Source organism: Corylus avellana, chromosome 11 (assembly GCF_965113065.1).
Source record: "Corylus avellana chromosome 11, dhCorAvel1.hap1.2, whole genome shotgun sequence".
Taxonomy (NCBI): Eukaryota; Viridiplantae; Streptophyta; class Magnoliopsida; order Fagales; family Betulaceae; genus Corylus; species Corylus avellana.
In genome coordinates this window covers 8,062,605-8,077,984 of record NC_142500.1, presented here as the reverse complement: position 1 = coordinate 8,077,984, position 15,380 = coordinate 8,062,605, and the positions used below count along the sequence as shown (strand labels likewise).

Below are 15,380 nucleotides of genomic sequence, written 5' to 3'. Positions count from 1 at the left end.
GTGGAAAGCCACGTCCGAATGGACGTGCGCTCGAGTACACTATCTAGGGGGTTTGAGCGTACGTGGGCTTCCAAAATGAGGAGGAAGCCTAATTCCACCTTGGACAAGGTTTTTTGTCTCCCACTTGGACTAGGATATTGACCTACGATTTTTCTGGGATTTCTATGGCTTCTAGGGCATGTTTGCTCCCTATAAATAGACTTCTAAGCCTTATAGAGTGGTGTGCTTAGTTTTAGATAGAAAATATCTTCTTGAAGGCTTGGAGAGTTAAAGAGAAGATGATCATGGTCGGAAGCCATCCCAGCACCAAGATGAGCAACTAATTCGTAATAGGGCGTTGATGTAGCCTTTTCCAAGTAACAATTGTTTAATTGTAATTTAATTAGAGTTTTTCTATATGCATAATGGTTGTATAACTATGATAATTGACCTTAATGTTTTTATTTAATCATTATGAACTTCTTCTCTTGTCTTAGAAAGCTTTTTATATTGATTGAACTTAATCCCTCATATTTTTTGTGATTATAAGAATGATTGTTATACAATAATTTTAACTAACACATTCAATAGGATTTGATAGGTTATGCCTAGGGAAGATAGATTATACTACACCCTAGTTTAGTGTAATTTAGGTAGACAATTCCTGCCAACCGAAGATGGGTTATGCTTATTTATTGATTGTGTGTAGCCTATTAAGGAATTAGATAATCTATACCTAGGGAAGACGGGTCGTACCGCATCTTAGTGGTTGAGTGGATGGTTCGTGCCAACCGAAGATGGATTATACTTATTTTTTAATGATGGTATTTTCTTGACTACTAGAGTGAGACGAGCCCTATATCATGCATAATATGAATTTTTCTTATTAATTTATGATTGACCATTATTATGCGGTTAGTGGTGAAATCAACCCCCTATTTTATCTCTCATCACTACTCTTGTTTTATTTTATGCATTTACTTTATAAATCCAAAAACAAATCAACCATCTTTTAAATTAAGTTACTTTTAATCTTCCAAAACTTTATAACAATTCCTACACAGACCTTGAGGTTCGATACCCTCAATATAGCTCTATCCTACGAGGATTCGTACTATTGCGAGTGATATATTATTATTGATATTATTTTGCTTTAAAAAAACACATCAATTTTTGGTGCCGTTACCAGGAACTGCTTAATGGTTGCATTATTAAGTTTTAAAGATTAAATTTAGGTTAATTATTTATTGTTTTCCTTTATTTTCTAATTTTATTTTCTTTTTTCGTTTTGTTGTTATTTTGCTCTCAGGTCCGTAGTTGTGCAGGAGCTTTAGCACCCTTGGGCTCAAACCCAGATATCCTGCGCTCAAGCCCAGCATTGGCAGTGTGCTCGAGTACATCCTCAAGTGTGATCGAACGCACTACGTTAACCTAGTAGACCCTAGTAAGTTGCGCTCGAGCGCACCTGAGGGTGCGCTCGAGCGCAGCTACGGCAGCCTGCCAAAATCCAGCAGTTGCAGCTTTGAATTTTTAGCCTCTTTTTGGGCCGTTTGTGAGTTTTTATTTTATTTTATTTTCCTTTTGTTATTTTATTTGGTTTTTGTTAGTTTAGTTCATGTGGGGAGACATTCCAACACCCCATGGAACATGTTTATATGGCTATAGTCTTTATCACCATGTTAGAGATTGTCTTACCACTGGACAATTTTCTAACTATTCTTATGAGCATATGAACACACCGTTCTCCAGACCGAGGAATGACCCATATTCTGATTCCTATAACCCCACATGGAGCAACCATTCTAATCTCTAGTGGCAAGCTCAAGCTCTTGGAAATTATGCTCCACAATTTCATGAGCTGCACCATCAATCATATCCGCAGTTCAATGATCAATCCTATTATTCCCCTCAATATTAATCATCTCCACAACAACAGCATCAGTCCGAGCTACCTTCTCCGAGGATTTCTGACTTTGAAGAAAAGGTGTTAGCTGTTCTCAGCAGACTGGAGGCCAATGATCAACTACTGCACTCTCACCCTAAATTCATTGCCAAGATAGAAGCTCACATCGAACAAATCATCAATACCCTTAATAAAGGAGAGCTTCCAAGCCAGCCGGTGGCCGACCCTAAAGGACACTACATAGTGGACAAGAGTCCTTCCTATCATGAGCAAGCTATCACCACACGGAGGAGTGGAGAAGTGGTCGAAAATCACGTGGAAGAGGGAAGGAGGAGCAAACTGAGGCCACACGGGATCTACATCGGGACAAAGGCAAGGAAGGGAGCACTGAGGCTCCTTCATCATCCACTCCTATTCTTGAGACACCATATGAGCCCCAAGCCCCTATTCTAGGTATTCTAAAATCTTTATTTTTATGGACAAATAACACTCTCTCGATCATTATTGCTTATGACTTACCAAGACGCTAGGAGAGTAGTTTGTTAGGGCTATTAGAAGAGAAAAAAAAAAAAAAAAAGGACCACTGAGGTAGAAAAATTTCCTGAGTATTTTTCTCATTTTATTCCAGTTCATGATTCCCTTTCGGATGAGAAACTATTTGCATTAATACTTAAAGTGATCTGCCTCGATTAGCGAACATTTTGAATTACCTTTTTATAGATTGCATAAAAGTAAGTGGCGATGAGAGAGAGAATAGGTGGTTGATTTCACCACTAACCGCATAACAATAATCAACCATAAATTAATAAGGGAAGTTCATACTATACATGATAGAGCGCTCATCTCATTCAAGTAGTCAAGAAAATACCATCATTAATAAATAAGTATAATATATCTTTGGTTGGCATGGACCGTCCACTTAACCACTAAGATGCGGTACGATCCGTTTTCCCTAGGTATGGATTATCTAATTCCTTAATAGGCTACATACAATCGAGGGATAAGCATAACTCATATTTGGTTGGTACGAATTGTCTACCTAAATTACATTAAACTAGGGTGTAGTGCAATTTGTCTTTCCTAGGCCTATCAAATCCTATTAATCATGTATCAGTTAAAACCGTTATATAATAATCATTCATATAATCAGAGAAAATATGAAGGATTGAGTTCAATCAATATAAAAGACTTTCTAAGACAAGGGAAGAATTTTATAATGATTGAATATAAACATTACAATCAATTCTCACAATTATACAACTATCATGCATATATAAAAACCCAAATTAAAATACAATTAAGCCATTGTTACTTGGAAAGGGCTGCATCAATGCCCTCTTATAGAATTAGCTACTCATCTTGGTGCTGGGATGACCTCCTGCCATGTTCCTCTTCTCTTCAACTCTCTAAGCCTTCAAGAAGATATTTTCTATCTAAAACTAAGCACACCTCTCTTCAAGGCTTAGAAGCCTATTTATAAGATGTAAAACAAACCATAGAAATCTTGAAAATCCCAAAAAATTGTAAGTCAGTCCCCTAGTCCAAGTGAGAGACTGAAATCCTTGTCCAAGGTGGAATTGGGCTTCTGTCGCATTCTAGAAGGTCAAGTGCGCTCGAGCCCAAGGGGAATGTGCTCGAGCCTAGTTGCTAGGGTGCTCGAGCGCAGGTGCGCTCGAGCTCTTCTGTTGTGGGCTCGATCCCAGTGCTACCAGTAGCTTCTTAAAGTGCGTTTTAAGCCCAAAATCAATGATATTTCTTGTATCTTTATTAAACACCTGAAAATATTAAAACATCACAAAATCAAACAAATAACAATGCTAAGGAATTAACATATGTGAGTTAAAGGGCTTGAATGTGCGATATTCAGTGCTGATCATACCCCCAATCTGACATATTGTTAGTCCCTTAACAATACAAAACAAAAAATAAATTGGAAAAAACAAGATAAATCATTCTTTTGTGGGATGTACGATTGCATTTAGCGTATACAGTAAGCCTTTTAAACCCCTAGGCATCTATAGAAGATGAGTGAAGTCTCATGAGGGTTTAATAAGAATGATACCTACAAACATTGTCATCATTATGCTATCCACAATAATGAAGTATCACAAAATAATGATTTTCATTAATTAGCAAGCTTAAAGAAATAAACTCCATCTTCAAAATTTTAGGAAATTCAAAATCAAATTACTAACAAATGGCAGTGGAGATAACATAAGTTCCAATCTGTGTAATAGTGAACTAGCACATAGTTACGAGGCTTCAAAAAATAATTTCGACATGAATGGTTCAATGCTCAAAATTCGTTAGACTCCCAATTGAATGAAATAACCAAGACATAATTTTTATTATTATTATTATTTATTTATCTTGTTTTTACTTTTCTTTTGTTATTTTATTTTATTTTTGTTAAGTTTAGTTCATGTGGGGGAGATATTCCAACACCCCATTAACCATGTTCATATTACTATAGTCTTTATCACTATGTTAGAGATTGTCCTATCACTGGACAATTTTTCATTCTTATTTTTTATACTCATCTCTCATATTAAAACTAATAAAAAATAATATTTAGCTAGAGCACATAAAAATATAAAAAATTTGATGTTTAGTTCATTTTAAAAGCTCACTAAATTTAACAAATTAAATTTTTATCCTCAAATTTAACTTGGAGGAATACATTTGCGAATACTCTTTAGTCTTTATACGTCTTGTATATTTTGTCCAGTTTGTATTTAATTACTGCAATTTCCAATTTTATTAAACAAATCCTTCTGTGACGGAAAAGTAATTCAAATGGCTTTGAGATTGCCTTTGTTGAATTCCAATTTGGCTTTGCCAACACTTCCTTCAATTCGGCCTCTCAGCCGCCACTGACGACGCTTTCTCTCGCCGCACTATGCAACAGCGTTTCCTCCCGTTTTCCAGTTAACCGTTTCGTCATCTTCTTCCATCGGATTCGGTGATGAAAGTCCCTCTCCTCAACCAGTTCTGATTTATATTTTATTGTATATTCTTCCTCCCAGCGAAAATCCAGATCAAAAAGCTTGTTTTTCGTCCAATCATTGCCTCTCTAATCCGGAAAAATAAAAATATCGGATAGGAATAGATGGGGAATTTGTTTGTGAAGAAGCCCAAAATCACCGAGGTGGATCGAGCGATTCTCTCTCTGAAGACCCAGCGACGCAAGCTCGCCCAATATCAGCAACAGGTCCTCTCTGATTTCTTCTTCTTCTTCTTCTTCGTCTTCTTTTATATTGTAGCTCTAAATTTATTGACTTTGTATTAGTTTTAGGGCGTTTTAGTAGTCTGCAATTCGATTTTTGAATGTGAAAATGAGGAAAACGAAAAAATAAGAGGGATATAAGGTTTGGTTGGCGATCAACTCGATTAAATGATTAGAAACCATTTGGAGCAAAATGGAAGAATGATTATTTGCTGACTTGAGCTGAATTTTCTGGTTTCTTAGGAGCGTTAGTGAAAATACGTTTTCTATAACAGCTAGAGTTGATATGTTCATTTTGGTTATGGTTTATTCTGTGATATGAAAACAGAAAATGATAGGTCCCAAGCAGAGAATAAAAACACAACTAATATTTAATATAATATAAAGATAATACACGTTACAAATCTCCACTTATGGCTGGAGTTCTACCACAATACTAACACATAAACAAGATAATACGTTTTGATACCCTATTGGGTCCCAGTCAGAACAAGATAAATAAGATTATACTCCACTTAGGGTGGGAGTTGAACCACAACATAATTAGAACTCTACACCAAATCCTCCTCTCTCAAGATTTAGTCCCTAGCTTAAATACAATAACTAATAACATGATAACTGATAATAACTTCTCCACTAATACCTTACATGGTAGTTTTTCCCCACTAACTTTGAGACCCACGTGGGCCATGATGCCTATCATTTGTCCTCCCAATGAAAGGAACCTTGTCCTCAAGGTTGTGTGCAGTTTGTTGCTTTAGTATGACCATATCCTCTTCGATTGCTTCATCCTGCCCACGGCTAGTTGCGTCAATATTGTGGGTTTCTCTTTCAATAAGAAAAATGTGTTGAGCTCGACATTTGTGGCCTAAAGTATAGCGATTATTACAATGAAAACATAGTCCCTTCTCCTTCCGTCGTTGCATCTCTTCCCATGTGATTTTTTGAACTGTCGGTACATTGGGTGGATATTTATTTGTGGTTTGCAATTCCGACTCATTGGGCCTCCTTTGCCGACACAATTGGTCATCTTTCATGCGAGCCAAACTGATAGTATCTTTGAGCGTCTTGGATTTGAACATTCGAACCCCTTCTGCAATCTCTGGTTGAAGACCTCCAAGGAAGTTGCCTATCAAGTGCTTTTGAGTCCACCCTTGAACTTTATTCCCCAATCTCTCAAACTCCTTTTGATAATCACGTAAGGATCCTACTTGTGTTAATTTCGTCAATGACTCGTCAAAATCTTCATAGTCAGTTGGCCCAAACCTAGCCCTTAATTCTAGTTCAAATATTTCCCAAGTAACCGGCATAGCTTCCTCTAGATGAGCCTTCTGCAGCCACTGCCACCATTGGTTAGCCTCACCTTCAAGATGGAAAGATGCCAACACCACCTTTTGATCTGGGGGCGTGCCATGATAGTCAAAGAATTGTACCTCCCGATTCAACCATTCGGTGGGATCATCTCCTTGATAACGTGGAAAGTCCATTTTGGCATAACGTGGCACCACCGCTTGTCGCCCAGTTGCCCCTCCTTGATGAAAACCTCTTGAAGGACCACCCTGCTCATATGTGCAGTATGGTTGACGGTTAACTGATCCATGTTGCACTGAAAGAAGAGTTGAGATTTCATTTAAGGCTTCTTTAATTCTTTGCATGCGATCGGCGGAGCTAGTTGCTCTTTCCTCCAAGCGTTGAATGCCTTCCTTAACGTCATATACGTCTGCCTCCAAAGATTCAATCCTCTCACGATTTGTCGCCATACCCATGCGCTCTGAAACACAACTAATATTTAATATAATATAAAGATAATACACGTTACAAATCTTCACTTATCACTGGAGTTCTACCACAATACAAACATATAAACAAGATAATACGTTCTGATACCCTAGTGGGTCCCAGTTAGAACAAGATAAATAAGATAATACTCCACTTAGGGTGGGAGTTGAACCACAATAGAATTAGAACTCTACACCAAATCCTCCTCTCTCAAGATTTAGTCCCTAGTTTAAATACAATAACTAATAACATGATAACTAATAATAACTTCTCTACTAACACCTTACATGGTAGTTTTTCCCCACTAACTTTGAGACCCACGTAGGCCATGATGCCTGCCAGAAAACTAATTATCAAATTTCTGTAATCATGAGAAAATGATGGATTGGTTGGTTTTAATGCTTATTTGAACTGTTTAATTTCGGTAGTTAGAAGCCTTTTACATCAGCGTTTAAGTTGGAATGAAGCAGGATCAACTAGCATAAGGGGTTGAGAGGGATTGATGAGTTTGCTCCATGACCATTGAGATGCTCTATGTTGTGCTGATTATTTAATGTGGAGCATCTGTGATATAGTAGTGCTTGTCCTTGTTGGGAGTTGAGAGTTTCTTCTGCCAACCAATTTTACTTACGGAGGTTTGGAAATAATAGTCGGTCCCTGAAAGTTGCTTGAAATAGAATGAGATGCCAACCAGTTTCACTTGGACGGTTGATATGTTTAAAAGTTGTGGATATTGTCAATCATCATTATTTTCACGGAGATCAACTTGAGAAAGTAGAAGAAAAAGCTGCATATCTTAATGAGGGCAAGATTCAATATGAAAGCCTCTATGATATGGTAGTGGATATCTAAATTTTATATTTTTTCTTATGACTAACTAATCATGATAAATCAATGATCTCTAAAACATTTGCGTTTTCAGAAATTATTGCAATTTAGACCAATCGTTCCAGGAACATTACAATCAAACGTCAAAGCTGAAAAGTGAAAAAAAGGAAAGAAAAAAAAAGAGAAAGAAAAAGCATTAAAGTCTATAGTTAATTAATAGGAAGCATCAGAGTTCAATTCATTTGTGTGAGGAGGAGGAGGAAGGATAGCATTTGCACGTTCTTAATTGATCTTCTCAAATAAAGGTGGTATCTTCTTGATTCCTTGTGGCATGTTGATCATTTTGTGGCACATTCTTGATTCCTTTTGGCATGTCAATTAGGTTGTCATAACGAATGAGAAACTTATCGTGGACTTTTGCTGAAGGATTAGTGTTGTCTTGGATTTTTTGAGTCTCCACATTGTTGGAGATCTATTTGATAGCCTGAATGCTTTCTTCCGAAAGCTTTATTAGCAAGAAGAACAATTTGATTCCCATCATCATTATTCACAAGAACTTTTTTGGAGCTAGTTTTTTTTTTTTTGATAAGTAATGTTGTATGCACTAAAAAGCGCGGAGGGGCGCAACCCAAGTACACAGGACGTATATAAGAGAACGTCTAAGAAGAAGAAGTAAAAAGAACAAGAAAATCGGGAAAGTTAATCACTAATGGAGCTAAATAAGCTGCTGTCCAAGTGAACAGGGAGAAGAAAAAAAAAGACTTAAGCTCCTCCAAAGACCTCTCAAGATCCTCAAAACATCTCGCATTTATTTCCCTCCACAAACACCACAAAAGGCAAAGAGGGACCATCTTCCACACCGTAGCACTCCGAGAACGACCTCCCGTCCATCAACAGGCAAATAGATCCACCACCCTATTAGGCATAACCCAATTTAATCCAAAACGGCTGAAAATAGCATACCATAGTGCCTTGGAGAAAGAGATGATCAACTGTCTCCCCATACGATTTGCACATGCAACATCTATTGATCACGATAAATTGTCTCTTTCTAAGATTGTCCAATGTAAGGACCTTCCCTAGCACCGCTGTCCATACGAAGAAAGCCACTCTTGAAGGAGCCTTTATCCGCCAAATACTCTTCCAAGGGAAAATGAGATTCTCATTACAAGTAAGGGTCTTATAAAAAGAACTCACATCAAACTTCCCTTTGCGCGACGGAACCCTCCAAATCACATCCTACCTATCCCTTTTCATATTATGAGAGTACAACAAAGTATAGAAAGAAGCTAGCACATCCACTTCCCAATCATGTACCAAGTGAATGAAGCTAACATTCCATTGCAGGGAGCCACTCGAATAATCCATGTTAGCGGCGATAGACGCATCCTTCACACTAGCTATATTATATAAACCTGGGAAAGCTACCTTGAGACTTGAACCTCCACACCACACATCATCCCAGAATCTAATATTGGAACCATCCCCTGGATCAAATTTGATATGACTCAAAAATAACCTCCATCCCTTCCTAATATTCTTCCAAAGCCCCACGCCATGCGGCCTTGAAGTGTCGATGGACCACCACTCACCCCAATCAGAACCGAATTTTGAAGAATCATAGATTACCTTCATCTTAGTCATTGACTAGCAATGGGATACTAGATCTTTTGTTGACTTATCTTGTGCGACCTCCTAATATATATATATAAAATGTATGTATATATATGTCCACTTTCTAAACAGAAAATTCTTCTTCAATCTCTTATATTATTCTTACCTTTTTGTTAAAAAAAAAAAAACAAGATTTTTAAAAAAAACAAGATTTTTATAAAAATTGGCTTGCATCTAATATAAAGGATATTTTAGGGAGATTATTGTAATTCTTTTAATTAATTTTGTGCCATTTCAAGCCAAGGCATTGAAATTGGGATGGAGGAAGTAATAACTTTTGAAGTTTTATGTACTATGTCAACTTAGGGAACTATGCATATTTCACATGGCTTTTCTCTAGGGAATACATCTTCATCCTCATGCCACTCTAGATGTCTACTTGGGAAGAATTGAAATTGGGATGGAGGAAGTACTAACTTTTGAAGTTTTATGTACAATGTCAACTTAGGGTACTATGCATATTTCCCATGGCTTTTCTCTAGGGAATAAACCTTCATCCTCATACCACTCTGGATGTCTACTTGGGAAGAAGAATAAGCAATGAACATGAACCTAAAATCCTGACTTTAAGAATTAAAAAGATTGGTATAAGGAGGACCAATCCACCAATATTGATGGTTTATATTCAAAAGTAAAGATATGTATATATGGAGAAGAAATTAGATAACATGTGAAAATTTACTCAAGCACGTCTGCTACAATGGAAAAACCGGGACTAATATTCTTCTTTTTCTTCCTTTTATATTTTATATTATTTTGAAGCATTTTCATCATGATTATTATTTTTTTATTAATCTTAGACCAAGCTAGTCGTAATTAATTTTATTTTATGGTAATCCTTATTTCCCAAAATTCCCTCTTGATTTATCCTTTTTTTTGGTTCAATTTTCTATCATTATTTTTCTCACCTTTTTCATGTTAAAAGTTGGTCAATTAGGCTAAGCAAGCTAGTTGTGACTCAATTTGTCAGCTCAAATATATATATATATATATATATATATATATATACCTATTCTATTTTTTCCCTTATATTCTCAATATATTAGCAAAAGATCTTTTGGACTTGATCAATAGCGGATATTGGATTGGATTGAATAATATTGAAGAGATGCCTAGTGTTCGACTCTTGATACACCCCGCCCCCCCCCCCCCCCCCCCCAAAAAAAAAAAGAAGAAAGAAAGTAAGTGATAATGATGCTAGGTTTTCCCATCGCTTGGTGAATTTGTACTCAAGACATAATTCGGTGGAGTCCTTGGTGGTTAATGGGAATTTGATGGCTGATTCAATAGTAATAAATGAACATATTGTGAACTTTTATAAACAATTGTATTTCGAACAATATATGTGGCAACCAAAGGTGGATGGCTTCCCATTCCTTTCCATTGATGAGGGGAGAGAATTTGAGGAGAGTGAAGTATTGGAGGTGGTGAGAAATTTTAATGGAGATAAGGCGCCAGGACCTGATGGATTTTCTAGAAATGTTGGGAGGTATTAAAAGAGGATATTATGGTGGTGTTCAAGGAGTTCCATTGCCGAGGAAAGTTCGAAGAGTTTTAATGCTACTTTTGTATCTCTTATTCCGAAGAAAGCTGGGGCGGTGGAGATGATGGATTTTTGTCCTATCAGCTTAGTGGGTGGGGTGTACAAAATTATTTCTAAAGTTCTGGCAAATAGGTTGACGTCGGTATTAGGGCAGATTGTCTCAAGTTTTTAGAATGCGTTTATCAAGGGTAGATGAATTTTGGCTTGTGAATCATTACAAATTTATTTTCTTGCACAAATTCTTTAATCCTACACACCTCCCTGCATCACAATGTGGCTTTTTTTTTCTTTATTTATTTTGAAGTTTTGAACAGTTTCTGGAACATTTTTAAAGATCAAAGGTTTGTATGGTTAATTGTTATGTATCTAGTTTCAGAAATGGTAACAAAAAATGGAAGTAGTATTTATATGCTTTGTCATGTGATTAACAGTTCATGTTGCTTCTTTTGTGATCCACTTTATTCAGCTTGATGCTGTCATTGAAGCAGAAAAGCAAGCTGCAAGAGACTTGATTCGTGAAAAGAAAAAGGACAGGGCCTTATTAGCATTGAAGAAGAAAAAGACGCAAGAAGAATTATTGAAGCAAGTTGATACCTGGCTTATTAACGTTGAGCAACAAGTAATTATACCAATATGCAGCTTACTTTTATTCAAATTTTCTCTTTCTTCTTCTCTTTTTCTTCTCAGCAATTTTTCAACACAGGAGTACTCCTACCAATTTGGAGGCCTTTTCAATTTCACCAGAATGGGCTTAAATTTGTTTTTCCAACCTTAAAATGAATTAATGGCTTTTATTCATTGCAGCTATACTTTAAACTTGGTTTTTTGCTTCATATGATTGTGTACTCTAAGAAAACATGTAGATACTCACTTACATTTTAATTCAGTTGGCAGATATTGAACTGGCAAGCAAGCAGAAAGCTGTTTTTGAGAGCTTGAAGGCTGGTACTAATGCGATTCAAGCTATTCAAAGTGAGATCAACCTGGATGATGTTCAAAAACTATTGGATGATACCACTGAAGCCAAAGCTTATCAAGATGTGAGCTTGACTGTCTTTTACTTCCTCTGTTTCTCTTTTACTGCACAGTTGAGACTAGCATATTGCTTAATTTTGAGGTACCTTCTTAAAATTATATATCAAACCAAGTGAGATTCATTTTCGGTAATCTCAAAAGAGCTTCAGGAACTGGTTTAATTTCTTCTGCTACCCAGGTTCTATTAGATGTAACGACTAGTTGTTCTTATTGATGAGGTTTTAAGTCTAATTATTTTTGGAAATTCTGTATCTCTCTCTCCCTCTTTGTTCTATGATAAATTGCTGTGGTAACATCCTATAATATTTGGTGCTTCTGTATAATGTTTACCATTATGTATGTTAATTGCAGAGTTTGAAAAGTGAAATAACCTACAACAAGATATTGTATCATCCTGTGCACATGCTTTCTTTGTTTCTTTTTCTTTTTTTCCTCTTTTAACTAAATTTCCATCATATGTATGGAGACGGACACTGGAGCATCAAACACCTTTTTCTTCTAGTCTTTTTTCTTTTCTTTGTTTTTCTGTATTTTTTTTTAGAAACAGTTATATGATCTAGATCTCACATTTGATTTCCAGTGAAGTATTTTTTATGTTTTAGATAAAATGAAGGGAGGGTGAGATCTCAGATAAGAAGAATGTTGTCTCAAATTGAGTTTGTCGTTGTTATATACAACGACTGTTTCTCATTTCCACCACTCAGATGTGTTCCTTGTTTTTAGTCTTAAATAATATATATATATATATATATATATATATATATATATATGCTAAAAACTACATTTTTATCTCATAATTATCTCATAATGCATATGTGGCAATCTCAACTAACTCTTGGATCAATCATTGTAAAAAAAAAAAAAAAAAAAATCCAAAGGTTGGTTGGGACTCCACGTCATCATTATGAAATATTTGTGGGATAAAAATGTGGCATATAGCATTAGTCATTTGTTTGTGTGTGTATTCTTGTTCTACCAGTGAATCTCATCAATTGTTTGATAAAAAAGAATTAATGATCGAAATGGAGATGATCCTATCTCAGCATCTGTTTGTCAGAAAAAACTGGGCTGTAAATGGAAATCAAATGACATGCCTAAAAACTTATGTATGGATCACCCTCTTTGCATTCCCTTCTAATGTTTGTGGCTTGCAATGCATTCCCTTATTATGGTGTGCGCTTCATTTGTTTAGATCTTTTTACATGATACTCCCATTGCTTCTAGTAAGTAAGCTGATTATTTTTATTTGTTCATAATGTGCTTTTTATAGCACTTGTTTTGTACTCATCTAATTGGGATTTTTATTATGAATAATATCAGCCTTTTCCATTCAGCTGCTTAATTTTTTTAATGTTTACTATAACACTCGATCTTCTTGCTTAACAAAATATAGCAATACTTGATCTTTTTATTTTTTTTTAAAGTTTCTAAGTATATGCTTCCATGTTTATTATGATTTTGAAGGAAATTAATGCAATATTGGGGGAGAAATTATCAGCAGAAGATGAAGAGGAGATTTTAGCAGAATTTGAGAACTTGGAAAGTCAGGTACGCATATTTTTCTGTGTGTAGATCTGGTTCATATCCTGCCTGAATTTTGTTTTATATTTGGATGAACTTTGCAGCATAAATGTGATATATTTTTGTTCCTGTGTATTTGTTTTGCCCATAATTAATTGCTGTATCCAAGTCTTTATTTCTGTTTAGTGGTTATATTTTATACCTAGACAATTCACTTTTTCTCTATTCTTGACCTATCAACCAGGTGTTGTATTTAGGATCATTAGAGCGGTGCATTGTGATGTTGTAGTATTCATTTTTATGAAATATGACTTTCTCAAATGCTAGAAATGGCATTTGGTGTTCTGACGGGGATAACTCGTCGGGTATATAGTGACTGTAGTACAGGTTTAGAAATGTAACAAATATCGTGACATTTAAGTGTTATTCTTTCTTCTTCATATAGAAAGGCATTTGGACACATTTGCCACAAAAAGGTGTACGATGCATTTTATAGAAACACTCACAGGATCAGTTTTTTTAGTTATTATTGTTATTGTTGTTAAGTTTTTATTTCTCAACTCTATAGAAGTATTCAGATTCAAGGGTTACCTTGAATTTATATTTTATTATTTACGTTCGACATATGTTATAGCTCTTTTCTCCAAATGTTTTTTTTTTTTTTTCTTACCAGTCAAAGAAAAATCTAGGATGAATATGAGATTTTATACTTTGTGCAGTTTATCAATTTCCCGTGTTCATCATTGGACCTATGCTTTAGTTATTTCGGTTCTTTGCGAAGAAAAATTCACACTGATTTATAGTTGTTGCAATGATTTCTTTAGCATATCAAATAGAAGATTACATGTTGGAATTATCCGTTTGGACCGGGTGTTGTCAATAACTTAAAATTTTATTGTTTTGTGCTGCTTATTGAATTTAGTTGAACTAGATGTATTCCCATCTATAGCTTGAACTTTCACTTCCAGACTGTTTCTTGTTGATCTTCTCTTTGGACTTTCTATGGTTTCATTTGCATTGTCCCCATTAACCTTAAGCATATTTTATCTGAAAGAGAAAATCACCTTCATTTATTCAGATCACCGTTCAAGATCTGCCTAATACACCTGATGAACTCGATGAGAAATTGGACCTTCCAGATGTACCAACCAAAGCACCAGTTGTACCTGAAGTGGTTTCAGATGATGCTGAAGTTTCCACCAAGAGAAAGGGTCTCTCTCTCTCTCTCTCTCTTTCTCTCTCTCTCCCGAATTTACATTTGCTTGACTGCTAATGCTTTGACAATTTTGAAATGCAGTTATGGAGGAACCATTGCCTGCTTGATTGGGAAGTTGACATTGACATTGACATAAAATGTAGCTGTTTTCTTACTTCAATGGACCATCTCCTAGTGAACAGCATCTATGAATTTGGTACCTCTATTTTTGTTTTTTGTCAGTTTATGGATTCTTGCAATTGTGTACCATCTTTAAATATTCCCATATTGGGCTGTACATTTCTGTATCTTTACAATGTTGTTCATGTACAAAATACTGGTCTCCGGATCATATAAAATTATTTATGTTTCTTGGTTATTTAGATTTGGTATTATGAGCTGCTGTTTATGTTTGTTTTTTAACACAAGAAATGAGGGAAACCGTTGTCAGGACGCTAAGACATGCTGGTGTAATGTACTCCCTGAACCGTTCTCTCATAGCACTCTCGTAAGCTTCTCCTAGATTTTTTTTTTTTGAAAAAAATGTAAAATTAGTCAATGTGGTTTACCTAATTTACAATTAGCTCCTTGTGGGTATTCCAAAAAAACAATTTAGTTCCTACAATCAAATTTCGTCCACTAATTTAATAGATTCCGTTAATGTGACAGAGATTGAAATCGGACAAGTATCACAATT

At 35.6% G+C, this 15,380-nt stretch overlaps 1 protein-coding gene across 1 annotated transcript; it reads left to right on the top strand.

The window, feature by feature from the left end:
- The first annotated feature begins 4,629 nt into the window (after positions 1-4,629).
- Positions 4,630-15,066, top strand: VPS20.2 (vacuolar protein sorting-associated protein 20.2). Its single transcript, XM_059576778.2, has 6 exons — positions 4,630-5,093; positions 11,399-11,551; positions 11,820-11,972; positions 13,432-13,515; positions 14,567-14,699; positions 14,786-15,066. The coding sequence occupies exons 1-6, from the start codon at positions 4,992-4,994 to the stop codon at positions 14,809-14,811; spliced, it is 651 nt and encodes a 216-aa protein (XP_059432761.2). The 5' UTR covers positions 4,630-4,991; the 3' UTR covers positions 14,812-15,066.
- Positions 15,067-15,380: the final 314 nt, after the last annotated feature.